This window comes from Herpailurus yagouaroundi, unplaced genomic scaffold, assembly GCF_014898765.1.
Source record: "Herpailurus yagouaroundi ecotype Mexico unplaced genomic scaffold, PumYag 163, whole genome shotgun sequence".
In the NCBI taxonomy this organism is placed as follows: Eukaryota; Metazoa; Chordata; class Mammalia; order Carnivora; family Felidae; genus Herpailurus; species Herpailurus yagouaroundi.
In genome coordinates this window covers 10,237,440-10,261,787 of record NW_024412404.1, presented here as the reverse complement: position 1 = coordinate 10,261,787, position 24,348 = coordinate 10,237,440, and the positions used below count along the sequence as shown (strand labels likewise).

At 39.3% G+C, this 24,348-nt stretch overlaps 1 protein-coding gene and 1 long non-coding RNA gene across 6 annotated transcripts in view; one reads left to right on the top strand and one right to left on the bottom strand.

The window, feature by feature from the left end:
- The first annotated feature begins 86 nt into the window (after positions 1–86).
- Positions 87–24,348, top strand: part of LOC121036710 (uncharacterized) — a 35,617-nt gene continuing 11,355 nt past the window's right edge. The window contains exons 1-2 of the long non-coding RNA XR_005793447.1: positions 87–269; positions 10,832–10,889. This is a non-coding gene — a long non-coding RNA (uncharacterized LOC121036710). The remainder of the gene's footprint in view (positions 270–10,831; positions 10,890–24,348) is intronic.
- Positions 13,380–24,348, bottom strand: part of TET1 (tet methylcytosine dioxygenase 1) — a 136,458-nt gene continuing 125,489 nt past the window's right edge. For 4 of the 5 annotated variants that reach the window (XM_040485206.1, XM_040485210.1, XM_040485207.1 and 1 more), the window contains one exon: positions 13,380–23,181. In XM_040485206.1, the coding sequence (XP_040341140.1) occupies positions 22,166–23,181 (1,016 nt within the window). In that variant the 3' untranslated portion in view covers positions 13,380–22,165. The remainder of the gene's footprint in view (positions 23,182–24,348) is intronic. The other variant, XM_040485209.1, reaches the window with a different exon arrangement.

The window sequence follows — 24,348 nt, the reverse complement described above, 5'->3', positions numbered from 1 at the left end:
ATGACTGAGCTCAGCTAGATGGTTATTGCTTAAGGTCTCTAATTTGCTTGCAGTCAGATGGCAGCTGAGGCTGGAGTCATCTGATCCCAGCCTGTCCAAGGTGATTTCTTGACTTACATATCTGGCACTAGAGTGTTCCTTTACTCTCGACCTGTCCAGCAAAGCAGCCTGGCCTCCTTTTATAACAGCTCTGGGGTCCAAAGTAAGGAAGGGGATAATGTCAGCTCCGGTTCAATAGAGTGGAAGGGATAGATGCCAGCTCTCAATGGGTAAGTGAAGTGCACAGAGAGGGAGGAAAGGAGATGACGGCCATCTCTGGTATCCTGATAGAGTTTTGGTTAGTAGTTCTCTCAGTTTGAGTGAGGCTGTTTTTTCACACATATAAGAGACATTTGTATTTCCTTTTCTAGTAAACAATTATTCAGTTCCTTTGTTGTTTTTCTCTTTGGACACTGATCTTTTTCTTCTCAATTTTTGGGAGCTCATCTTAGTCCTTTATCATCTAATCTGCAAACATTTTATGTAAATTTTTGTTTTTTTATGATTTTTTATGTAAATTTACGATTTTTTTTTTTTTACTTGGATTTTGGTGAGTTTTACTGAGCAAAAGTTTTTATCTTTAGGCAGTAAAATTTATAAAATGTTTCTTTCATGGCCCCTGAATTTCACACACACAAAGAAAGCCTTTCCCACTATGATTATAAAAAATAAATTCTACAAGTGTTTCTTCTAGGGTTTTTATTTATTTTTAAAAAATGTTTATTTTTGTGAGAGAGCGTGCACGAGAAGGGGAGAAGGGGAGGGGCAGAGAGAGGGAGACAGAGGATCTGAAGTGGGCTCCACACTGAAGCAGGTTCCAGGATGACAGAGAGAGCCCAAAGTGGGGCTCAAACTCACAAACCGCAAGATCGTGACCTGAACCAAAGTCGGACACTTAACTGACTGAGGCACCCAAGGGCCCCCAGATTTTTTATCTTTTTTGTCTGTTTGTTTAAGTTTTCAATCCATTTAGAATTTATCCTGGGGAAAGGAGGTAGGACTCTAACTTTATTTATTACAAATGGCTACCCAGTTATTCCAACTATTCATTGAATAATCCTTCATTTCCCTAGTAATTTGAAATGCACCCATCTATTATTGATCACACCTGTACCATATTCTTTCATTGCAGCTTTATAAAATATTTTATATTTGTAATACTGTGTATTTGTAATCCTTTAATTACCTTTTCTTTCCCCCTGACCCCTGAAGTTTTTGGTTATTCTTGCCTGTTCCATATGAACTTTAAAGTAAGATAAGAGTCAGACACTTAACCGACTGAGCCACCCAAAAAGCGCCCCTGTTTATTTATATTTGAGAGAGAGTGAGTGAGGGGGGGAAGGTACATAAGGAGAGGGGGGACAGAGGATGTGAAGCAGGCTCCGCACTGACAGCAGACAGCCCAATGCAGGACTCGAATTCATGAACCAGAGGTCATGACCTGAGCCAAAGTTGGATGTTCAATCGAGCCAACCTGGCCTGCTTAAATTTTATTTTAGAGAGAAAGACTGTGAGCAGGGAGAGTGGCAGAGAGAGAGAGAGAGAGAGAGAGAGAGAGAGAATCCCAAGCAGGATCCATGCTGAGCGTGGGCTCAATCCCATCACCCTGAGATCATGACCTCGGCCGAAATCAAGAATCACACACTCACTGACGGAGCCACCCAGGTGCCCCAACATGTAAACATTTTTAAATGCACTCAGATATCCCACTATATACTTAATATACATTTTTAAAACATTTTTATGTTTTTGCTTATGGAAATATTTTGCCACAAGTGACTCTTAATTTATACTCAGCTAACATTTTTGTTTAGTATTTATGCATATATGGAATATCTTTTCTTCTGTTTTTTAATTGAAGTATAAGTAACATACAATGTGATATTATTTTCAGGTATACACCATACAAATTCAACAATTCTATACATTACTGAACGCTCACCACAATAAGCATTGACACCATCTGTCAGCCTACAATGTTATTACAATATTATTGACTATATTCCCTATGCTGTAATTTTCTTTTATATATATATAATTTTATTAAGTTTATTTATTTTGAGAGAGAGACAGAGGGAGTGTGTGTGTGTGTGTGTGTGTGTGTGTGTGTGCAAGAGCAAGGAAGAGTCAGAGAGAGACAGGGAGAGAGAGAGAAAAAGAGAGAGAGAATCCCAAGCAGGCTCCACACAGTCTGCACAGAGCCCCATGCAGCACTAGAACTCGTGAACTATGAGATCATGACCTGAATGCAACCGAGGATTGGAAGCTTAACCAGCTGAACAACCCAGTTGCCCCCGTATGCTGTACTTTTCACCTTCATGATTTATTTTGTAACTGGGAGTCTGTACCTCTTTTTTTTTTTTAATTTCTATACCCAATGTGGGGTTCCAACTCAAGACCACGAGATCAAGAGTCACATGTTCCACTGACTGAGCCAGCTAGGTGCCTGGAAGGCTGTACTTCTTAATCCCCTTTATGTATTTCACCCATCAACCTCACCCACCTTTCCTATGGCAACCACCAGCTTATTCTCTATAGGAATTCTTAACAAGTGAGAAAAATCCAACCTGCAGGTTTTCAGTGAAATAGAATTTTTATGAAAAGCGTACTGGAAATTTAATGAAGTTTTTAATTTGCTTAGAAGTAATTCAACACTCCCGGATGACTCACCTGGTTGAGTAGCCAACTCTTGATTTTGGCTTGGATCACGGGATAGAGCCGCAGTCAGGCTCTGAGCTGAACATGGACCCTCCTTTGGATTCTCTCTCTCTCTCTCTCTCTCTCTCTCAAATAATAATAATAAGGGGCACCTGGGTGGCTCAGTCAGTTAAGCATTGGACTTCAGCTCAAGTCATAATCTCACAGTTTGTGAGATCAAGCCCCTTATCGGGCACTGTGCTGAGAGCTCAGAGCCTGGAGCCTGCTTCAGATTCTGTGTCTCCTTCTCTCTCTCTGACTCTCCCCCGCTCATGCTCTGTCTCTGTCTCTCTCTCAAGAATAAATAAATCTAGGGGTGCCTGTGTGGCTCAGTCAGTTAAGTGTCTGACTTTGGCCCGGATCATGATCTCACAGTTCATGAGTTCAAGCCCTGCGTCAGGCTCTGTGCTGACAGCTTGGAGCCTGGAGCCTACTTCGGATTCTGTGTCTCCCTCTCTCTCTCTCTGCACCTCCCCAGCTCGTGCTCGCACTCTGTCTCTGTCAAAAATAAATAAACTTAAAAAAAAAATAAAAAAATAAATAAATCTAAAAAAATTTTTAATAATAATAATAAAAGTAATTCAGGTTTTGGTTTTTGCAGTTTTCCTTCCACATTATATTGAGCTAATATTTTACTTTTATTTTTTAATAAAGTTTATTTATGTATTTTGAGAGAGAGAAAGAGAGAGGGAGTACTAGCAGGAGCAGAACAGAGGGAGAGAGAGAATCTCAAGCAGGCTCCAAGCTGTCAGTGCAGAGCCCTACTTGGGGCTCAAACTCAGGAACCTTGAGATTTGACCAGAGCTGAAATTAAGAATCTGACACTTAGGGACACCTGGGTGGCTAAGTCTGTTGGGTGTCAGACTCTTGATTTTGGCTCAGGTCATGATCCCAGGGGTGTGGGATTGAGTCCTACATTGGGCTCCATGCTGAGCAAGAAGCCAGTTTGGGATTCTCTCTCTCTGCCCTGCTCTATCACTCTCTCTCTCTCTCTCTCTCTCTTAAAAAAAGGGGGGGAGGGTGCCTGGGTGGCTCAGTTAAGTGTCCAACTTTGGCCTTGGTCATGAGTTCACGGCTCATGATTCTGAGCCTTGTGTCAAGCTCTGTGCTGACAGCTCAAGCCTAGAGCCAGCTTCAGATTCTGTGTGTCTCTCTCTCTGTCCCTGTCCCACTTGCGCTCAGTCTCTCTCTCAAATATAAAAATAAACATTAAAAACAATTGGGGGTGCCTTGGGTGGCTCAGTTGGTTAAATGTCCGACATTGGCTGAGGTCATGATCTCATGGTTTGTGGGTTCGAGCCCCATGTCAGGTTCTGTGCTGACAGTTCAGAGCCTGGAGCCTGCTTCGGATTCTGTGTCTCCCTCTCTCTCTGCTCTTCCCCCATGCTCTCTCTTTCTCTTAAAAACAAATAAACATTAAAAAAATTTTTTTAATTAAAAGGAAAAAAGGGTCAGACACCCCGAGCTAATACTTTTTTTTTTTTAATTTTTTTTAACGTTTATTCATTTTCAAGAGACGGAGAGAGACAGAGCACGAGTAGGGGACGGGCAGAGAGAAGGGGAGACACAGAATCTGAAACAGGTTCCAGGCTCTGATCTGTCGGCCCAAAGCCCAACGCGGGGCTTGAACCCACGAGCTGTGAGATCATGACCTGAGCTGAAGTCGGATGCTCAACGACTGAGCCACCCAGGTGCCCCGAGCTAATACTTTTTTAAACTGGATTTTACATTTCAACAGATCTTTGGAGTGCTTATAAATTCTAGATGCTTAGATGTGACCCTTGATGTAAGAGAATGAAAGGATCTTACGTAAATACTAATTTTTTAAAATGACTGTGACTGGAAGAAGAAAGAAGACAGAAATGGTGGTGTTAGCAGAGGGATGTGGTGCTAGGAGGGGGTTGTGGGACTGAAGAGCAGTTTCTTATTTGCTTTATGATGCCAGAGACTAGGATGTATTTGAATACTGCTAGGGAGGATCTAATATTGAGATTGAAGTTAAAGGGAATGAACAAATAACTCTCTCTTGAGGAACTGAAGTCCCTGAAAAGGCTAGATGGGACAGAGTACACAGAGAGGGATTAAATCTTTGTGTGTTTTGGCGGTTTTTGTTTGTTTTTGGATTTTTAAAAATTTATTTATTTTTTAATTTACATCCAAGTTAGTTACCATATAGTGCCACAATGATTTCAGAAGTAGATTCCTTCCACTAAGGAATCTACTTACCCATTTAGCCCATCCCCCTCCACAACCTCTCCAGTAACCCTAGTTTGTTCTCTATATTTAAGAGTTTTTCATGTTTTCTCCCCCTCTCTGTTTTTATATTCTTTTTGCTTTCCCTTTCTTTCCATACTTTGGCTATTGTCAACAGCGCTGCCATGAACATAAGGGTGCATGTGCCCCTTCGAAACAGCACACCTGTATCCCTTGGATAAATACCTAGTAGTGCAATTGCTGGCTCATCGGGTAGTTCTATTTTTAAGTTTTTGAGGAACCTCCATACTGTTTTCCAGAGTGGCTGCACCAGTTTGCATTCCCATGTTTATTTGATTTTTTTTTAAAACATTTTTTTTTAATTTAACATTTATTCATTTTTGAGAGATAGAGAGGGACAGAGCATGAGCGGGGAATGGGCAGAGAGAGGGAGACACAGAATCGGAAGCAGGCTCCAGGCTCTGAGCTGTCAGCACAGCCAGACGCGGGGCTTGAACTCACGAACCAAGAGATCATGACCTGAGCTGAAGTCGGACGCTCAACTGACTGAGCCACCCAGGCGCCCCTGTTTATTTTTTAAGAGAGAGCGAGGGAGAGAGAGAGAGAGAGAGAGAGAGAAAGAATCCTTTTTTTTTATGTTTATTTTTGAGAGAGAGATAGAGAGACAGAGCACGAGAAGGGAGGGGCAGAGAGAGAGGGAGATACAGAATCTGAAGCAGGCTCCAGGCTCTGAGTTGTCATCACAGAGCCCAACCCAGGGCTCGAACCCAGGAATCATGAGATCATGACCTGTTCCAAAGTTGGATGCTTAACCGACAGAGCCACCTAGGCACCCCAAGAAAGAATCTTAAGCAGGCTCCATGCTCACCACAAAGCCTGACTTAGGGCTTGACCATAAGTAAAACTTTAAAAAATGTTTTAGGGGTGCCTGGGTGGCTCAGTCAGTTAAGCTTCAGACTCTTGATTTTGGCTTGGGTTATGATCTCAGGCTTTGTGAGATTGAGCCCCAAGTCGGGCTTTGTGCTGGGGTGGAGCCTACTTGGGAGTGTCTCTCTCCCTTTCCCTCTGCCCCTCCTGTGCTCATGCTCTCTCACTCTCTCTCTCTCAAAAATAAATAAAAATAAAAATGTTTTAAAGAAAATAAAAAGTCTTGGCAGAAAAATGCTTTTGACTAATGTCTACCTCCTGAAGTTCTGAACTTTTCATTCACAGTTTTATAAAATAGCCTGGTAATAAATTTGGTGCCTGGCAAGCAGAAGGGATTTTCATTGATCTTTGGCCGAATATTTTTCCTTAAACTGCCAGAAAGGGCTGATTAGAAAGAGAGAATAAAGTGTTAGCAAGAAAATGATTGAAATCAGGAAATGCAATCAGGGAAAGATTGCATAGGAAGAAGGATCAATGGAGTCTCCAGTGAGGTAGAAAGAGACTTGTGGAAACAGCGGGTAGGACAAACAGAACAGATAGGAGGTTGAGGTCATGATGTGAGATGTATGAGCTGATGCTTTTGGAAGTGATGATATGTTCCATTCCATGACTGGAGAAAGGAGGCTCTGGTGACGTGGGAGAGAAGGTGCCCAGATAAAATCAAGGAACTGAGATGTGAAGGTGTTGGGATGAGTTATCTATTTGTTCGATGAAATTACCCAAAATGGTAGTAAAAATCAGGGCAGGGAGGAATAATGCATGCCAACAGCAAAGTCACCAATGAATGAGGAGGAGTGTTCAGGAAGGTAATAGAGAATGGGAGGTGTGGCAGAGCTAAATGATGTGAGATTTTTCAAATTTTTTTTAACGTTTATTTATTTTTGAGACAGAGAGAGACAGAGCATGAACGGGGGAGGGTCAGAGAGAGAGGGAGACACAGAATCCGAAGCAGGTCCCAGGCTCCGAGCTGTCAGCACAGAGCCCGACGCGGGGCTCGAACTCACGGACCGTGAGATCATGACCTGAGCCAAAGTCGGAGGCTTAACCAACTGAGCCACCCAGGGGCCCCGAGATTTTTCAATTTTTAAAACTATTTATTTGTTTATTTGTTTCTATTTTTATTAATTTCTTTTTTTTTTTTTAAGTTTATTTATTGGAGTGCCTGGGTGACTCCGTTGGTTAAGCATCCAACTCTTGCTTTTGGCTCTGGTCATGATCTCACGCTTCGTGAGCTCGAGACCTGCATGGGTTCTGTGATAACAGTGTGGAGCCTGCTTGATGTTCTCTCTCTCTCTCTGGCCCTCCCCATCCCCCCCCCCAATAAATAAATAATCTTTTAAAAAAAGAAAGTTTATTTATTTATTTTGAGAGAAAGAGTGTGTGTGGGCACACCTGCATGTCCAAGTAGGGGAGAACGACTGAGCCACCGAGGTGCCCCGATGTGAATATTTAAAGGGAGAGCACATTGGAACAAGAATATCTCTTACATTTACCCCCATTCAGAGGTTTGTGCAGTGTGAGATATAAGCTTCTCCAGTTATGAGGCTCTAGCCTCATGTTGCCTTCAGGGGAAAACCAGATTTCATTTTCTGCAAGGTAATAGAACATGCTTTTTTTTTTTTTTTTTTTGAGAGAGAAAGAGTAGAGGAGGGGTAGAGGGAGAGGGAGAGAACTTAAGGGAATCTTAAGCAAGCTCTATGCCTAGCTTGGAGCCTGGTGGGGAGCTTGATCTCACAACCTTGTGATCATGACCTGAACTGAAATCAAGAATCGGGACACTTAACCGACTGAGCCACCCAGGAGCTTCTTGCACCTTGCATTTATTGATTGATTGATTGATTGATTTCATTTTGGGGTGTCTAGGTGGCTCACTGGGTCAGACGTCGGACTCTTGATTTTGGCTCCGGTTGTGAACTCATTGTTTGTGGGATTGAGCCCCACACTGAAGTGTGGAGCCTGCTTGGGATTCTCTCTCTCACTCTGTCTGCTCCTCCCTTGCTTGTTTTCTCACTCTCAAAATAAATAAATAAACTTAAAAAAGTAGATTTTATTTTATTTTTTTTTCTTTCAACGTTTTTATTTATTTTTGGGACAGAGAGAGACAGAGCATGAACGGGGGAGGGGCAGAGAGAGAGGGAGACACAGAATCGGAAACAGGCTCCAGGCTCCGAGCCATCAGCCCAGAGCCCGACGTGGGGCTCGAACTCACGGACTGCGAGGTCGTGACCTGGCTGAAGTCGGACGCTTAACCGACTGCGCCACCCAGGCGCCCCTAGATTTTATTTTTAAATAATCTCTACACCTAACACGGACCTCGAACTCACAACCCCAAGATCAAGAGTTGCACACTGCGCCTACTGAGCCAGCCAGACACCTCAAGAATAGAGCATGCCTTATAAAAAGATGACTAGGGGCGCCTGGCTGGCTCAGTTGCTACAGCATGCAACTCTTGGTCTTGGGGTCCTAAGTTTGAGCCCCACATTGGGTGTAGAGTTTACTTAAAAAAATGAATAAAAAGAAGTTGAGGCAAAGTCACAGGAAAAATTGCTAATCCCAGAGGGGGAATTCCAGAGGACTCCTTGGAGGGATGGAAAGGAAGGTGGGGGACTCCATGGTTATATTAGAAGATGTGTTACAGAGTTACAGAGCAGTGTGTGGACGACCACTTGTTAGGTGATAGCTGACCAGCAGAACTTACACTTTGAGTGATGGCCAAAACAAAGCAGAATGTGATGCATGTGGCATTTAGTTCTGAGAGGCACTTCTAAGAGAGTCGGCCATCTGGCAGTACAGATTAAACTATGGTTGGAAGTGAAGACCAGTAGGTGGAGATGGGGTCTCTGGTTTCCTGTGGTTAGCTGGTGTGGGTAGATGCAGGGAGAGTAGCTGTGGAATATAGCCAGTCTTGCTTTTTCTGGCATTGGCTGGGGTATCTCAAGGAAAATGTACATACGGTTTATGTGTTCATGGTGTTATGTACCTTTTACCATATTCTTATCTATCATTTCTCTCTCTCTCTCTCTCTCTCTCTCTACCTATCTACTATCATCTACGTATTTATTTTGACATTTTTTAAAGTATTGTTTTTAATTTAAGTAATTGCTACACCCAATATGGGGTTTGAACTAATGACCCCAAGATCAAGAGTCACATGCTTCTCCAACTGAGCCAGCCAGGTGCCCCTCACTTACCATAATTAAAAAAAAAAAAATGTATCATTCCACTGACAATGGACTAGCAAAAAGGTGCTGTACTTCCAGAAGACGATTGGGGAATATCTATCATAAATATTTAAAAATATACATTCGGGGCGCCTGGGTGGCTCAGTCGGTTGGGTGTCTGACTTAGGCTCAGGTCATGATCTCATGGTTCATGGGTTTGAGCCCCGCGTCAGTCTCTGTGTTGACAGCTCAGAGCCTGGAGTCTGTTTTGTGGATTCTGTCTCCCTCTCTCTCTGACCCTGCCCAGCTCATACTCTGTCTCTGTCTCTCTCTCTCTCAAAAATAAATAAAACATTGAAAAAAAATTTTTTAAATAAAAATATACATTCCAGGGTACATAGGTGGCTCAGTCAGGTAAGCATCCAACTCTTTTTTTGTTTGTTTTTAAATGTTTATGTATTTATTTTGAGATGGGGGGTGAATGGAGGAGGGGCAGAGGCGGGGGGGGGGAGGGGAGAATCACAAGTAGGCTCTGCACCATTATTCCAGAGCCAGACTCGGGGCTCAATCCCACAAACATGAGACCATGACATGATCTGAGCTAAAACCAAGAGTTAGATGCTTAACTGATTGAGCCAGCCAGGTGCCACAAGCACCCGGCCCTTTTTTTTTTTTTTTAAGTTTATTTATTTATTTTTGAGAGAGAAGAGAGAGAGAGAGAGGGAGCAAGGGAGGAGCAGAGAGAGGTACAGAATCCCAAGCAGGCTCTGTGCTGAGCCTGTCATCTCAGCTGAAACACACAAACCTGTGAGATCATGACCTGATCCAAAAACCAAGTCATACACTTAACCCATTGAGCCACCCAGGCGCCCCCTTCCAATTCTTGATCTCAGCTCAGGTCTTGATCTCAGGGTTGTGAGTTCAAGCCCCACATTAGGCTCCAAGCTGTTCATGAGGCTTACTAAACAATAATAATAAAATTTAATTTAATTTAATTTAATTTAAAATATACATTCAAAAGACTGGGAAAACTTATATGTCTATCAATAAGAACTAGTTAAATAAGACATGATTTGTCCATACAGAGAAATATACCATACGGGTATTAAAAAATAAAAAAAGAAGGGCCACCTGGGTGGCTCAGAGGGCTGAGTGTCTGACTTTGGCTCAGATCATGATCACACATTTTGTGAGCTGGAGCCTTGCATTGGGCTCTCTACTCTCAGCCCCAAAGCCTGCTTTGGATCCTCTGTCAGCTTCTCGCTCTGCCCCCTCTCATTCACACATGCATGCACACACTCTCTCTCTCTCTCTCTCAAAAATAAATAAACACTTAAAAAAATTATTAAAACATAGGGGCGCCTAGGTGGCCGACTTCAGCTCTTTTGGTTTCGTGGTCTGTGAGTTCGAGCCCCACGTGGGGCTCTGTGCTGACAGCTCGGAGCCTGGAGCCTGCTTCCGACTCTGTGTCTCCCTCTCTCTCTGCCCCTCCCTTGCTTGCTCTCTCTCTCTCTCTTTCTCTCTCAAAAATAATAAACATTAAAAAAATTTTTTTAATAATGAAAAAATAAAAAAATAAGAAAACAGTTCTATATACATTTATCTGGGCTGCTAGATTTAAAAAAGAGAAGCAGATGTTTATTTCGTTTGCATATGTGTGCAGCCTCTGGGTAGACACAAGAAACAGCTAAGTATGGTGGCCTTTGGGAAGACGAAATGTGAGGCTAGGCTTGGCAGACTGATTGGATGCTTACTGAAAAGCCATTCTCCCCTATTTCTTCCTTTGCTGACAGAGCCCACATTTTGCTCAGATGTGACTTCAGGAGAAAAGGATTTCTTCAGCCCCAAGAGGTAAATATTGATTGGCATAAGCCAATTATGGTACTTATTCTCCCTGGTAGTGATTGTTTTAGGCATGTCTATGTGACAAAATACTGGCCAATGAAACAAAAGTAGTATATTAGGGGCTTCTGAGTTTTGTTACTGATTAGGAAGAGACTAGAGGGTAAACTCCTTTTTAGGATTTTTAGGTAAAGTTGGGAAATGTCCTGATTCTTTGAGTTGTCGCAGCAATCTTGAGACCATGAAGGAAACCTAAGAGAATTGCAGATCAGGAACTCTGGTATCATTGAATTGCTGAGTTTATTAGCCCGGAATCACTTATCTCTGGATCTCTTGTTAAGTCAGAAAATGCACTGTTTATTGTTTAAGCCACTTTTAGTGGTAGCCAGGAGCATCTTTAGTACAAACATTGGACAACAGAGGTAGTGATTAGAGAACAAAGGCAAAAGAAAAATAATTAAACTTCCTTAAATTCACAGCCCATTGACAGGTCCTTGAGACAGGCAGAGTGACCTTCCTCAAGAAACTCAACTCCCCTGATGTTAATACTTTGCTAAAGGCGAAAGGGAACTTAGCTTGACATTAGCCCAACCTCCAGGATCTTGTCTTTTTTTTTTTTTTTCTTTTAATGCTCATGTATTTGGAGAGAGAGAGAGAGCTCCTGCACATGTGTGTGAGTGGGAGAAAGGCAGAAAGAGAGGGAGAGAGAGAATCCCAAGCAGGCTCCACGCTGTCAGCACAGAGCCCAACTGGGGGCTCAGTCACAAGAACTGCGAGACCATGACCTGAGCTGAAATCATGGGTCCAACCAATGGAGCCACCCAGGCACCCCTGTAAGTCTGTAACATATAAAAACCCCTTTGGAAACTTCCTTTATTTCTACCCTCCAAGATACAGGTTAACAAGCATCCTCCAAGCATATGGCCCACTGATATACACCTGAAGGGTCTCATGACTAATGTTTTACTAGACAGTAGTAAATGACCTTTTCCTAACAATAGTTGGACCACTCAGTGTCCTGAAAACCTTGATTCCAAATTCCTTAGTCTTAAGCTATCCCGAACCCCCTCCCAACTTGTGCAGTTCTTTCTGCCCATGGATCCTGTCCCTGTGCTTTAATAAAACCACCCTTTTTGCACCAGAGATGTCTCAAGAACTCTTTCTTGACTGTTTGCCCCTGGACCTCAACATTTCACATCAGTGGAAAGTTCATTACTTTTTTCCTCCTTTAATATCTTTTGTACTTCTTGAATTTTGTACCAATGGAATGTCTTAACTATGAAAAAAATGTCTTTCTTTTAAGTTTTTTGTTTTTTGTTTTTTGTTTGTTTTTTAATTTAAGTAATCTCTACACCCAGCGTGGGGCTGGAACTCATGATCCTGAGATCAAGAGTTACATGCTCTTCTGACTGAGCCAGCCATGCACCCCAAAAATGTCTTTAATTAAGTGCATTCCCTTTAATACAGAGTTTTAATGTTTATCACTATGAAAAATTGTATAAAAAATAGAACTACCCTACAACCCAGCAATTGCACTACCGGGTATTTATTCAAGGGATACAGGTATGCTGTTTTGAAGGGACACATGCACCCCAATGTTTATAGCAGCACTATCAACAATAGCCAAAGTATGGAAAGAGCCCAAATGTCCATCAATGGATGAATGGATAAAGAAGATTTGGTATGTATATACAATGGAGTGTTACTCGGCTTCACTCATATGAGGATTTTAAGACACAGAATAGATGAACACAAGGGAAGGGAAGCAAAAATAATCTAAAAACAGGGAGTGGGATGAAATGTAAGAGATTCTTAAATATGGAGAACAATCCCTACTGGAGGGATTGTGTGTGTGTGGGGGGGCTAAATGAGTAAGGGGCGTTAAGGAATTTACCCCCGAAATCATTGTTGCACTATATGCTGACTAACCTGGATGTAAATTTTAAAAAATAAAATAAAATAAAATAAATTTTTAATGTTTATTTTTGAGAGAGAGAGAGAGAGAGAGAGAGAGAGAGAGAGAGACAGTGTGAGTAGGAGAGGGGTAGAGAGAGACAGAGACACAGAATCCAAAGCAGGCTCCAGGCTCTGAGCTGTCAGCACAGGGCCTGTGCGCAGGGCTCGAATTCATGGAGTGTGAGATTATGACCCGAGCTGAGGTCGGACGCTTAACCGACTGAGCCACCCAGGCGCCCCACTAGGGGTATGATCTTAGCCACTTAAAGCTTCAGAATTGATCTGTAAAATGGGGTTAGTAAGAGTCCTTACTTAATAGCATCACTGTGGGAGTTAAAGGATTTATATAAAATGCAAAGTTTTGGGCATATAATTATTCCATACATGTAGCCATCTTGATTTAGGTTGAGCAAAATTCATACATTTGAACATCTCTAAAGATTACATCTTATAGCCTTATATAGTTAAAAATGTGTGATTTTTATTTGATATTAAAATTTTAAAATATTATTTTGAAGAGGAAAGAAAAATTAGACTACCAGGTGCAAAATAGAAGTATAAAATTTATTTAAAACCACCCACAAAGTTCCGTGTAATCAGGAATGATACAATTTGCAATAGTTTTTTTAAAAACTCATGACAAAGATTTAAAATATAATTTCAATTACAGTATTCATTTAGCCTTATTCAGTTAGAACACTTAATAAAAAAGAAACTTTATGCTCTAAATAAATGAGACACACAAGGAAAATATAATAGACAATTTCCACAACTATCTTTACATGTATGTTTCAATACTAGTACATTTCAATGCATTTTGCTACATAAACATGAAATCATGTACAACTGCTGTGCACCAAAATTTAGCTTAATTAGGTTCTTTCAAGTAACATGCAATTCCAACTCACAAGTCTTCAAGTACTGCTAATAAGTGTTCCCTTGTATGCAGAGCACTACATGTTGAACTGTAATCATCACAATTAAGATTATTTCTTTCCCTTCTGCATGGTGAAGTGCTTTTTCTTTAAACGGTTTCTCCCATATATTAAGAACCAAAACCAGATTTTGTAGAATTTTAAAATCTTTTTCTTATTAACTTATTTCATTGTATGGGATATTTAATACAGTAGGACTGCAATAGGTAAAAATAAATCCCCCTAAGCAAAAAATCAAAGGTACAAAATAAATAGTAAATATACCCTCAGAGGAGGAAAAGTCACCTAGAGACAGGAATATTAACTTGTGAAATTGATACTTCTTTATTGAAAGGTCAGTACTACTCTATTTCCCCAGGATGAAGTATCTGTGAATATTTCACTCCCACTATTGAGAAGCACTCATTCTTCTCCTTTGAACCAAAGTATTGATATGCACGTGAATCTACTTGGTAGGTCATCATATAACACAAGAGAAAATGAAGAAACTAGAAAGTAATGCTTTTCCTTCTGCCAAGTAGCTTTACAAATTTCTCTTCAGGGAACACTTCATGATTTCTTAGTAACTCAAAGATGACCATCCACCCATAGGTAACAATGCAAAAGCTGCCCTCCCCACCCCCCCCACCCCCCCTTTATTACTATAAAACCGTTTCTGGAAAAATATTTCTCTTAAAGCACCTATCACAATGTTATCTGTTATAGAAGTTTAAAAAAAAATGACCATACATAGTAATAAAAAATATTTAATCTTTGTTTTGCTTTTTTTTTAAGAGCTGTTTTTGTAAGGTCCTATGTTGTCAGCCATTTTAGAATATCACAAACAGGCATTAATTAGTGAGGATAGGCAGTTACTGAATCAAATCACCAAAAGTGGAATTTATTTTGACTATTTAGGGAAGTTTGGGTTTTTCATTAGCAACCCATAATGTACTGATGGAATAGGCAAAATATCCTACCTCTTTATTTTTATAAAGAACTTACTAAAAACTTTACAAATACATCTCGTTATTTTTCTTAACTCTCTGGGCAAAGGTATGTTTAAACTTTGACTAGAGACTTTATATGGCTGGAAACAAAGAGGAAGGAAAAACAAAACAAAACAAATTTAAATAAGTGGGAGACAGTACGATCTCTTAGAGATGTCAACAACTTTACATTTTTACTATGAGTACCTGAAAACTAAAAGAGTCAGTTTACTGAGCACATTCCCTTCTAGAAACCTGCACTTCAATATAACAAATACATTAAACTTTGATTATGAACTGCTGATCTTAGTCTTTTTAAAAGTAGTATTTTTTTAAGCAATTATTATTGAGGTTTCCCTTTGTTTTCGTAGCACAGGGACATTCCTTATTAAAAGGTTTATTTACAGGGGAAAAACTGAAACTTCATTAATCTAAGCCCTAATGCAAAAGTTCTGGGAATTTAGGGAGACCTTCCACAGTATGCATTAAAAAATCACTGGCTAAATAAATAGTGGAAACAAAATACGTCAGAAACATGTTTTGCATATGTTAAATAGGGTTTACATTATTCTTAGATCTGGTCTGACAAAATTTCTACCCACTAATACTAAGTCATTGTTTATGATGCCGAAATGCATTTATTTATTTTTGAGAGGGAGAGTGTGCACACAGAGAAGGGGCAGAGAGAATCCCAAGCAGGCTCCACACCACCAGCCTGGACCCCGATGTGGGGCTCGAACTCGTGACCTGTGAGATCACGCCCTAAGCCAAAGTCAGATGCTTAACTGACTGAGGCACCCAGATGCCCTGATGCAGAAATGCACTTAGCAGTCTGCAGATATGAAATGGTTTAGTCTCAGATGGGTTGACTTGGTGTATGACTTGGAGCAAGCCATTTGCTACTCTTGCCAATCAGCAGGTTCACCACCAGTAAGACGGGAACATTTGGACATCTGTCCAACCCTCAGTGTTGGGGAGAAAAAAATGAGCACATTGTAAAGCAGTTTGATAACCTAAAACTTTATAAAATACAGGGATTACAATTTTCTTACTACCATATTTGCATTCAAAATGGTTCCTCATTTTGAGCTATTTTTCACATAAAACTTATAGGGTGGGGAGGAGAGCTATTAATGAATTTTTGGCTGGGCTGGTGGAGTGAACCAGCAGATTGTGAATAGGGGCACAAATCTCCCTCCTCTCTGCCCCTTCAATCCCCCCTATTACACTCAGAACTCCTGATAACTGACTTATCCCATCTTTAAGAATTCCTCAAGTTACTTTCAGTTCATTTTTAACCTTTCTCACCCAGATTTTAGAATATTTCCTATTATTGTCAAAACCCAATTTCCAAAGGGGTAGATTTACATTAGAAAGTAGATATCATCCACAAAACTGGGCCAGGAGATAAAACGTGCAAAAAATATATATATCTACTCTAGAAATCAGACCTGTTATTAATTCAAAGTCACTGGTCAGACAACTTATAATTAGTATAATGTATTGTACAGAAATAGCAAAGCTATGCAGAAATAGTGCTAGAATATTTAACTTCTTATACAATTTTTTTTGCAAAACACTCAAGCACTAATAAACAAGTTAAGAGACAAACATTGTTGGGATTGTTAAAGAGAACAATGGGCGCATGACCACTATCTAATCCTAAAAACTGAATTTGCCTCTACCCAAAAATGGCTAAATAAAATATTTTGATTCTTTTTGGTATTATTCCACAAAGGATTTGTGAAACATGATTTTAGAAGACAGGAAGACACCTTGACCAAGATCACTGCTATTCTTGAAATGAACCATGTGTATATGTGTAGGGAGCATGGGGAATGGAGGCAGAACAGGGAGAGGAAGCAATAGAATTTTAATTTAAAGAAAATCAGAGGAAAGGATAAAAACTGTAAACAGAATGAAAGTACACTAGTAACAGCACAGCGTCAGTGAAATGAAAAACGAAAAATAACAAGCACAGTTTCTGGTCAAAGATGGCCAGTCTATACCTAGCCAAATGAAGAAGGAAATTACTTCTTAATACTGTCTCTCCACAAGTGAACATGTTTCTGACAGCTGCAAGATTTTTTTCTGATGAACAAGACAAGAGAGAATGCCTTTCATAACAGCTGCTGGGGACAAAATTTCTATTTTAGGAAAACTAGGTTAAACTATTCAACAGGAGTTTCGCAAGTTGCGCACAAACATAAATCGGTTAAATCAGATGTAATGTGTTTAAAATCTGATAACATTCCTACCTTAGACTAAGTTTTGCTTCAGTTATAGGGGACATGTATGGCTGAACAAACAAGAAAAACTTGTGATCCCGGCGGGATCATGGTATCACAGTAGGAATGGGAAAAGTATGGCCAACAAAGCTGAGACAAGGGTTTGACTTCTAAAGCTAGAAATATTAAATATTGCATACCATCAAAAGAGAAACACATTGTGGGGCCCTTAAAGGAGAAGTGAAAATTAGGAGTGGCAAAATGAGGAATACCTTTGGATTACATGAAGGAATAAGATACATGCCTTTCGAAGTAAACAGTGGTATTTGATCAGGTGCCCAGAAGACAAGGGGATTGAAACAAAGTCACCTAGATGTACTGGAATAAAGAGAATTGAAGTTTGTAGAGTTCAAGACAAAAAGAGTGATGTCTTGCATAAAAGCCAGTTTTATCATTTCCAAAATTAAAAGAAGAACTTAGACACTCTTTTATACATGAGAAAAGAAAACAAAGAAACAACAACAAAAACCCGCCAATAAATCTTAATACATTCTAAGAAAATACATGAATCCAGCTTCTGATAGACATGCTGATTCTTTCTGAATTGCATTCCAGAGCCATAAGTGGCATCATTTTCTCAACCTGTTAGAAGAAAGCTCAAAATGGAGCACAATTTTGATTTAGATAAGTCCAGACTCTTCAGGAATCAGGGCACTCATTATCATCACTTGGTTGAGTGTACCTTACTGTTGACATTGAAGTTACAAGTTCAATACACTTATGGGCAAGTTTAGGAACTGTGCACAATAAAACAGTATTCTAATACAGGTAGACAATCACTTCAAAATTAACTATGCTAGGATTTACTTGTGAGGCCAACTTGGCAGGAGGTGTGACTAGACTGTACAACCATGGCTAGGTAGTATATATATATACACTGGATATACTTTCTCCAATTCTTTTAATCATTCAATTTTTCATAACTCCTTATATATGCCTAATAATTGTTCCAGGGGAAATAAAAGCCTGTACCGTGTAAGTACTTGATATATATATATATTTTTATTGAAATAGCAAATAAGACTATTGCCACATTTTGTTGGATTAGTTAACAGGACAACTTCATAGGTAAAAAGTCAGCTAGATTTCCCACACAGGGGAATCTTGATCCAATTTCACTTGACTTATTTTCCTGAAGCCCTCAGGAAAACAAACAAAAAAATAAATAAATAAAAAAACAAACAAAACAAAAAAAGTAATAGAAAAAATAAAAGGCCATTTTTATCTTTCACATGTACTGCAATAAGGTTATTTCCCAGTGATACAATACTCCCTGGGTGAGGAAATCAAGTTTGTTTCCTAAAATCCTCCTACGCACACCAAAATGGCCTTCATTTGATGGTTTAAATTCTATTTATAAACATAAGTTATACACTGACATTAACATCTGCTCTTTAGGCCCCAGTGATTTAACTATAGGACTTCTAAGGTGTCTTCCAGGGCTATGAGAGGCCACTACCATATTACTTCACAATTCTTGTCATAAAATTGTACAGAAGATCAAAACTCACAGTTGTACTAAAGCTAGACTAAAAAGAAATTTCCATGCAGCAAGAAGTTGTGAAATAGAAGGTAGCTATATATTATTAAAAGTCACATACAGCTACTGATTTACTCAGCACATTCAAAGGAAGTCCTGTGCTCGCTATAGGTGGAAGTTGTCATGCAATGTCAAAACTTTGTCCCAGATAAAAAAATCTGAATAGAATTTGTCTTAAAGAATAAACTTAAGTAGTTTGGGGTTATTTTCATACATGCTATTGTGGAATAAATGATGATCCATTCAAATCCACTGAAGCAATAACATTAGAAAGTAGGTTACTTCATACGAATTGTTATCTCATTTACACAAGGGTATGCATTCAATTAAGTATGTACTGGGGTTATGTCTTAAGTAAATTGCTTACGGATTTCATCTAGTTGAAATTCTATATTTAACAAATTAAATTATTTCACATGCAGATTGCATAACAAAGATGTTAGAAGGGTAAGCTGCAAACATTTTGCTAACATATTGCAAAAATTTACCTACAGCTATACATTTTCAGCTAGCCTCACTTTCCAATAATATGTTTCAATTAGGTCTATGACATGATGTACTTGGTACTTTGTAGATGGATTGGAAGATACAGGTGAGGCTGATAAGCAGAAGAAAACATTTTTTTTCCAACCACGGCCTGAGAGCCATTAGAAATGGGAGTCTGAAGGGCAGAGTGATATATTGTAGGATTCTAAAATAGGCAGTTCATTGCAGTTAGTAAGTTTGTAACATATTATGGACAGGTTGGGTTAACACGGGGATCATGTATCAATGAATTCAATTATCATACCATGAACAAAGGCAGAAGATTAAAAAACTCAATTTGAGTGCTGTAAGAGAGGTGAAGCAAAAGGTGATCATGACAGTAAAACCTAAGAGGTGTAGAAATAATGTTAGATGACCAGTTTTCTGAGTGAAAATGTCATTTCAAACAAATTTATTTCCTTGCTTCATAAAAGCAGTCTAAAAGCAGCGTTGCTAGCATACAATCACAATGCTGTAGAACATTGAATAAGCAGGAGTTAAAAAAAAAAAATCACAGGGCAGACAAAGGGATGGTAAACTGCTAATTTAAACTTATGAAGTAACGTCCAACAAAGTAGGGATCATGTGTGGTTCGCACCATGGGGTTATCGGTTGAGGCAGGCTATTGATGGTGTGAATTATAATAAGGAATGGAAAACATTTTAGTTGAGAAGGGATATTTTCATATATGTTTTTGGGGCAACTGCAGCCAACTTCACAATTTTCAATATTCCCCTAAGTCAACACTGGAGCTTCAAGTTCAGTTGTTAAGAAACTTATTCAGTTAGTGACCCTGATGGGAATTTCTGCAGATATATTATAATGGATTCTTTTGAAGGAAACTTGCTGTTTCTTTGAAAACCATGGATAAAAACATCTTTTAGGATTTAAATTCTTCAAGTTTACTTTGTCATGGGAGGCGATTCAAAGAAAATCAAAAGCTAACGTTTAAGTTCTGCAGACATTTAGTAAGTGTTGAATGGTAAGAAGATGGATGGATGGATAAAGGGTGTTAAAACTTGATCCATTAAATCTGGTAATGAAATAATTTCTAGTGGGAGCTAAGGCCTAATATCTAAAATGAAATATCACAAGGGCGTATTCCTGATAGTCTAATACTAGTAAATATCTTATTGAAGCAGCAGAAACAATAAACAATCACTTATTTATATACTTATATGTATAAGAAACCTTAGGCTCACAAAAATATACATGTTTTAAAACGGAAATCTAAGGCACACAAAATACTAAAACAAGTCAATGAATCACCCTATTTTACATATTCAAGAAGCAGAAATCTACTTGTACAAGATGATGGTCTACCAATGGATATTTGTTATATACAATCCCTTCATATTCCTTTACTTGTATTAGTCAAAAGCTTGAAACTGATACTTTGCACCATATATTATTTTAATATAAGTTACAATGAGTTTTTCTTTAGAGAGCTTGCTGGAACTGTTTGCTTTTGCACCAAAATTGTTGAGTGTTAGCAGTTGTGGGCTTCCTATGGCATTTCCAAGGGAGAAGCACCATTAATTAGGTTTTCCACACTCCCAAGGAATCTGACACTTTGAATGTTATAGCACCTCTGCATTTTAACAGAATCAAGTATTTCATTGAAATTTCTTGTTCTAAACATTTTGCTCGGGCAATCCTTTTTGTTTTGTTATAAAATGAGCCAATAAAATAATGGGAATATATAATGGGAGGGCTAACATAAATGGAATGCCTATTTTCCTGTTACCTAGAACATAGGCAATTATCAGAGAAGATGAGTTTTCATTTTCCTAGAATGAATGTGCTTAAATCAACTACTTTGGATTAGTATTAATGGGCAATACCATTCCTACTGTTTCGGCTGTGTGGATATGTGATGATGATAGGGAATTTATTTTTAAAAGATTACTATGGGAATTTTATTCTCATTCTGTACCAGAATGATTTTAAGAACAAATAAGGCAGTTGGGATGGGTAGGGTTTTTGCTACTTTATTTTTATATTTGAACACCTTGAAACTTTAGAAGCATTTGACTCTTCTGATTCCTACTATGTTTCATCTCCTTTTGGAAAAACCTTTCATGATTATACTGAGAAAGCTGGAGGGAAACTAAATTGGGGCCACTGTTGCTTGATAAATCAGAAGAGAGCACTCTTACTCAGCTCAAAATAAAACGTTAATCGATACTGGTGATACGCTTCCTAATTCCGACTTTAGAGAAAATGAACAATTTTTGCATGTTCTAACTATTTTATAAGTAGCTAATATTTGCATGAGGACACATTAAAAAAAAACACAACAAACCATATACATGATTAGAATACATATTGCAGTTAACAAGATGGAACTCTACACAGCAATAAATGATTTCTCTTGTATGCAAATATGCATAAACAATAGACAATAGGATTCTTATACTATACTATTTCAAGTTACTTTTAAAAATAGAAAGTGCTTTTAAAATATATATTTACAATTTATGAACAGCCTCCAACCATTATTAACAATAATGAATTATTTTATACAGGAGAGATATTTTGAGAGAAAACATTTCATTGGTTTATTTCAAAGGAATATGCCGATTTTCTAGCAATGATTGGAAGATGTTGGAACAATGGCACCATGAAAAAATAATGCAGCTTATTTTTAACTGTTGATGTGGGTAAGCACCAGGAGCTGTGTAGAGTTAACACTGTGTCTTGATTTTACATCATAGCACATGAACCTGTTAAAATCCTCTAAAAATGACTCTTGTTTCATAGTAAACAGACTTAATTTAAAGCACCAAACTGAGTGATTCTATCAAGGTTAACACCTAACCAAAACATTTCTTTATGTATTGAAAACTATAAAACTTTTATTTTTGCTTAAAATGTGCACCTTCTACCAATTGTCAAAATATAGTCACAGTTAAGAAATACCCACCCCATTTTTGTTTTTTTTGTTTTTTTTACCTCAGCCTTCAAATGGGTGAGATGAAGATATAAGTAAACGACAACATGACTTTCTTTTAACAGCACCTTGAAAAAATACACAAAACTAGCAAAGGCATTAAGAAGGGGAGAAAAGCTTTCAGACCCAATGGTTATAGGGCCCTGCAACATGTGTGAGAGCATAGGGGGACACTGTGACAATATTGTCATGGGTTAATGTTAATGCTTTATGAGAAGGAATTTGGTTCAATTCATTAACTTCAGGGGACAGTTCAGGACCCTCATTAGCTGCCTGGTCTTTCTGCTCTGAGGCCTTAGTTTTCTTATTCTTAGCTTCTTTAGCCTCAAACTTCATTTTGTTTAGTTCAAAACCATGTTGGGGCTTATTCAGGTTTTTGTGCTGGTAGAAGACAAGGGAGAGGCGTGTGGGATGATTCCGGTTTGGGTGTTCGACAGGAGTCGTCGCGTGAAGCTCTCGCCGGGCACACTCGATCAAAACGGAGCCATGAGCAGGCGCGATAGCCACCCCACCAATGTTGGCATCCAAGAAGATGTGCTCACTGTCTGACCAGTACTCATCAATGTGGGGCAATTTCTCCTCAGCAGGTGACAGGGGGTCATCTGAGAGGGGATCATCTGAGAGAGGCTCATCTGCTTCAGAGTGTGGCTCATCTTCTTCCACCAGAGAGGACGCAAGGTCATGAGGAGAGGCGGTGAATGGGGGTTGCTGGTTTGGATGATTAGAAGATAGCTGTTCAGATGGACCAGTGGGAGGCTCAGAATAAACCAAGGAATCTGGCATGGGAGTAGACAAGGTGGGAAGAGGAACCACTTCACCAGGCTGTACAATCCCAGCGCCTTCCCCCGCAGCTGCATTAGCACCACCGTGTCTCGCAGAAGGCATTGTGCAGTGAGGATTGCTACTTCTTTCTGAAAACCCGTACGAAACTGACGACACATCGTTCTTGAAAGGAGCTGTTGTGGCCGACACAGTCTTAGGGGACCAGGAGAGACTTGGAGGTATGTTAGCCTCTTTCCATGTGTGAGGAATGGATGGGGTCAATGAGTAGGTTTTAGTGTTGTCCGAACCTTTGAAGATAAAATGGGGTTCAGTTTCATTTTTTATTTCAAGGTGCAAGGCTTCGGTTTTATTCCCTAAACAGAGAAAAGGACACCAAATGCGAAGATAAGTACAAACTACTTTAGGTAGTTGTCTTTAAGGAGTATTTTAAAGAGAAATACATGACAAAACATTGATGATGGCAGTGTTGGTCAGTTTTGTTCTATTTACTTTAAGACAAACATACAAGCATGCTTTTAAAATTGCATGTAGTTTGGTATGCTTTTCCAACCAACAAATTTCCTTAAAGAATGCTTCCCTAGGTACACATTTAGCCAGAAGGATGCCCAGTGATTAAAATACTAAGAAATTAGAAACAACCTAATTGGCTATAAAGTAAATATTGAAATCATACCTTGGAATACAACACAGGTAATAACAAGATGATTCAGAACAATATTTCTACCCAAAGAGATTATTGCATGATCTCATTTCCAAAAAAGTAAAAATAAGTAATAGTTTATAAATATTTCTGGGTCATGATAACATCATAACTGGCAAAGTTAATTACTAGGCAAAGGAAGTCACAGAAGAAGTTTTAGTTGAAGAGGCACCTAGGTGGCTCAGTCAGTTCAGTGTCTAACTCTTGCTTTTGGCTCAGGTACCATCTCACAATTTGTGAGTTCAAGCCCCCTGCTGCTTTCTGTGACAACAGCATGAGCCTGTTTGGGATTCACTGTCTCTCTCTCCCTCTCTCTCCCACTCTGTTCGTGATGCCATTCTCTCTCAAAACAAATAAATAATACACTAAAAGAATAGTGCTTATGGGTTAAGATTACAAAAAGACACGGGGTTATAAACCTAATATTGTGCAGAGCGCTACCAACAGGGTATGTATTATTATTATTATTTTTTAAAGTTTATTTATTTTGAGAAGGAGACAGCGCATGTGTGTACAAGATCATGACCTAAGCTGAAATCAAGAATTGGCCACTTAACCAACTGAGCCACCCAAGCACCCCATCAAGGTATATAGTATTAAAAACATAGCAGTAGGGGCGCCTGGGTGGCTTGGTTGGTTAAGCAGCCGACTTCGGCTCAGGTCATGATCTCGCGGTCCGTGAGTTTGAGCCCCGCGTCGGGCTCTGTGCTGACAGCTCAGAGCCTGGAGCCTGTTTCAGATTCTGTGTCTCCCTCTCTCTGACCCTCCCCCGTTCGTGCTCTGTCTCTCTCTGTCTCAAAAATAAATAAACGTTAAAAAA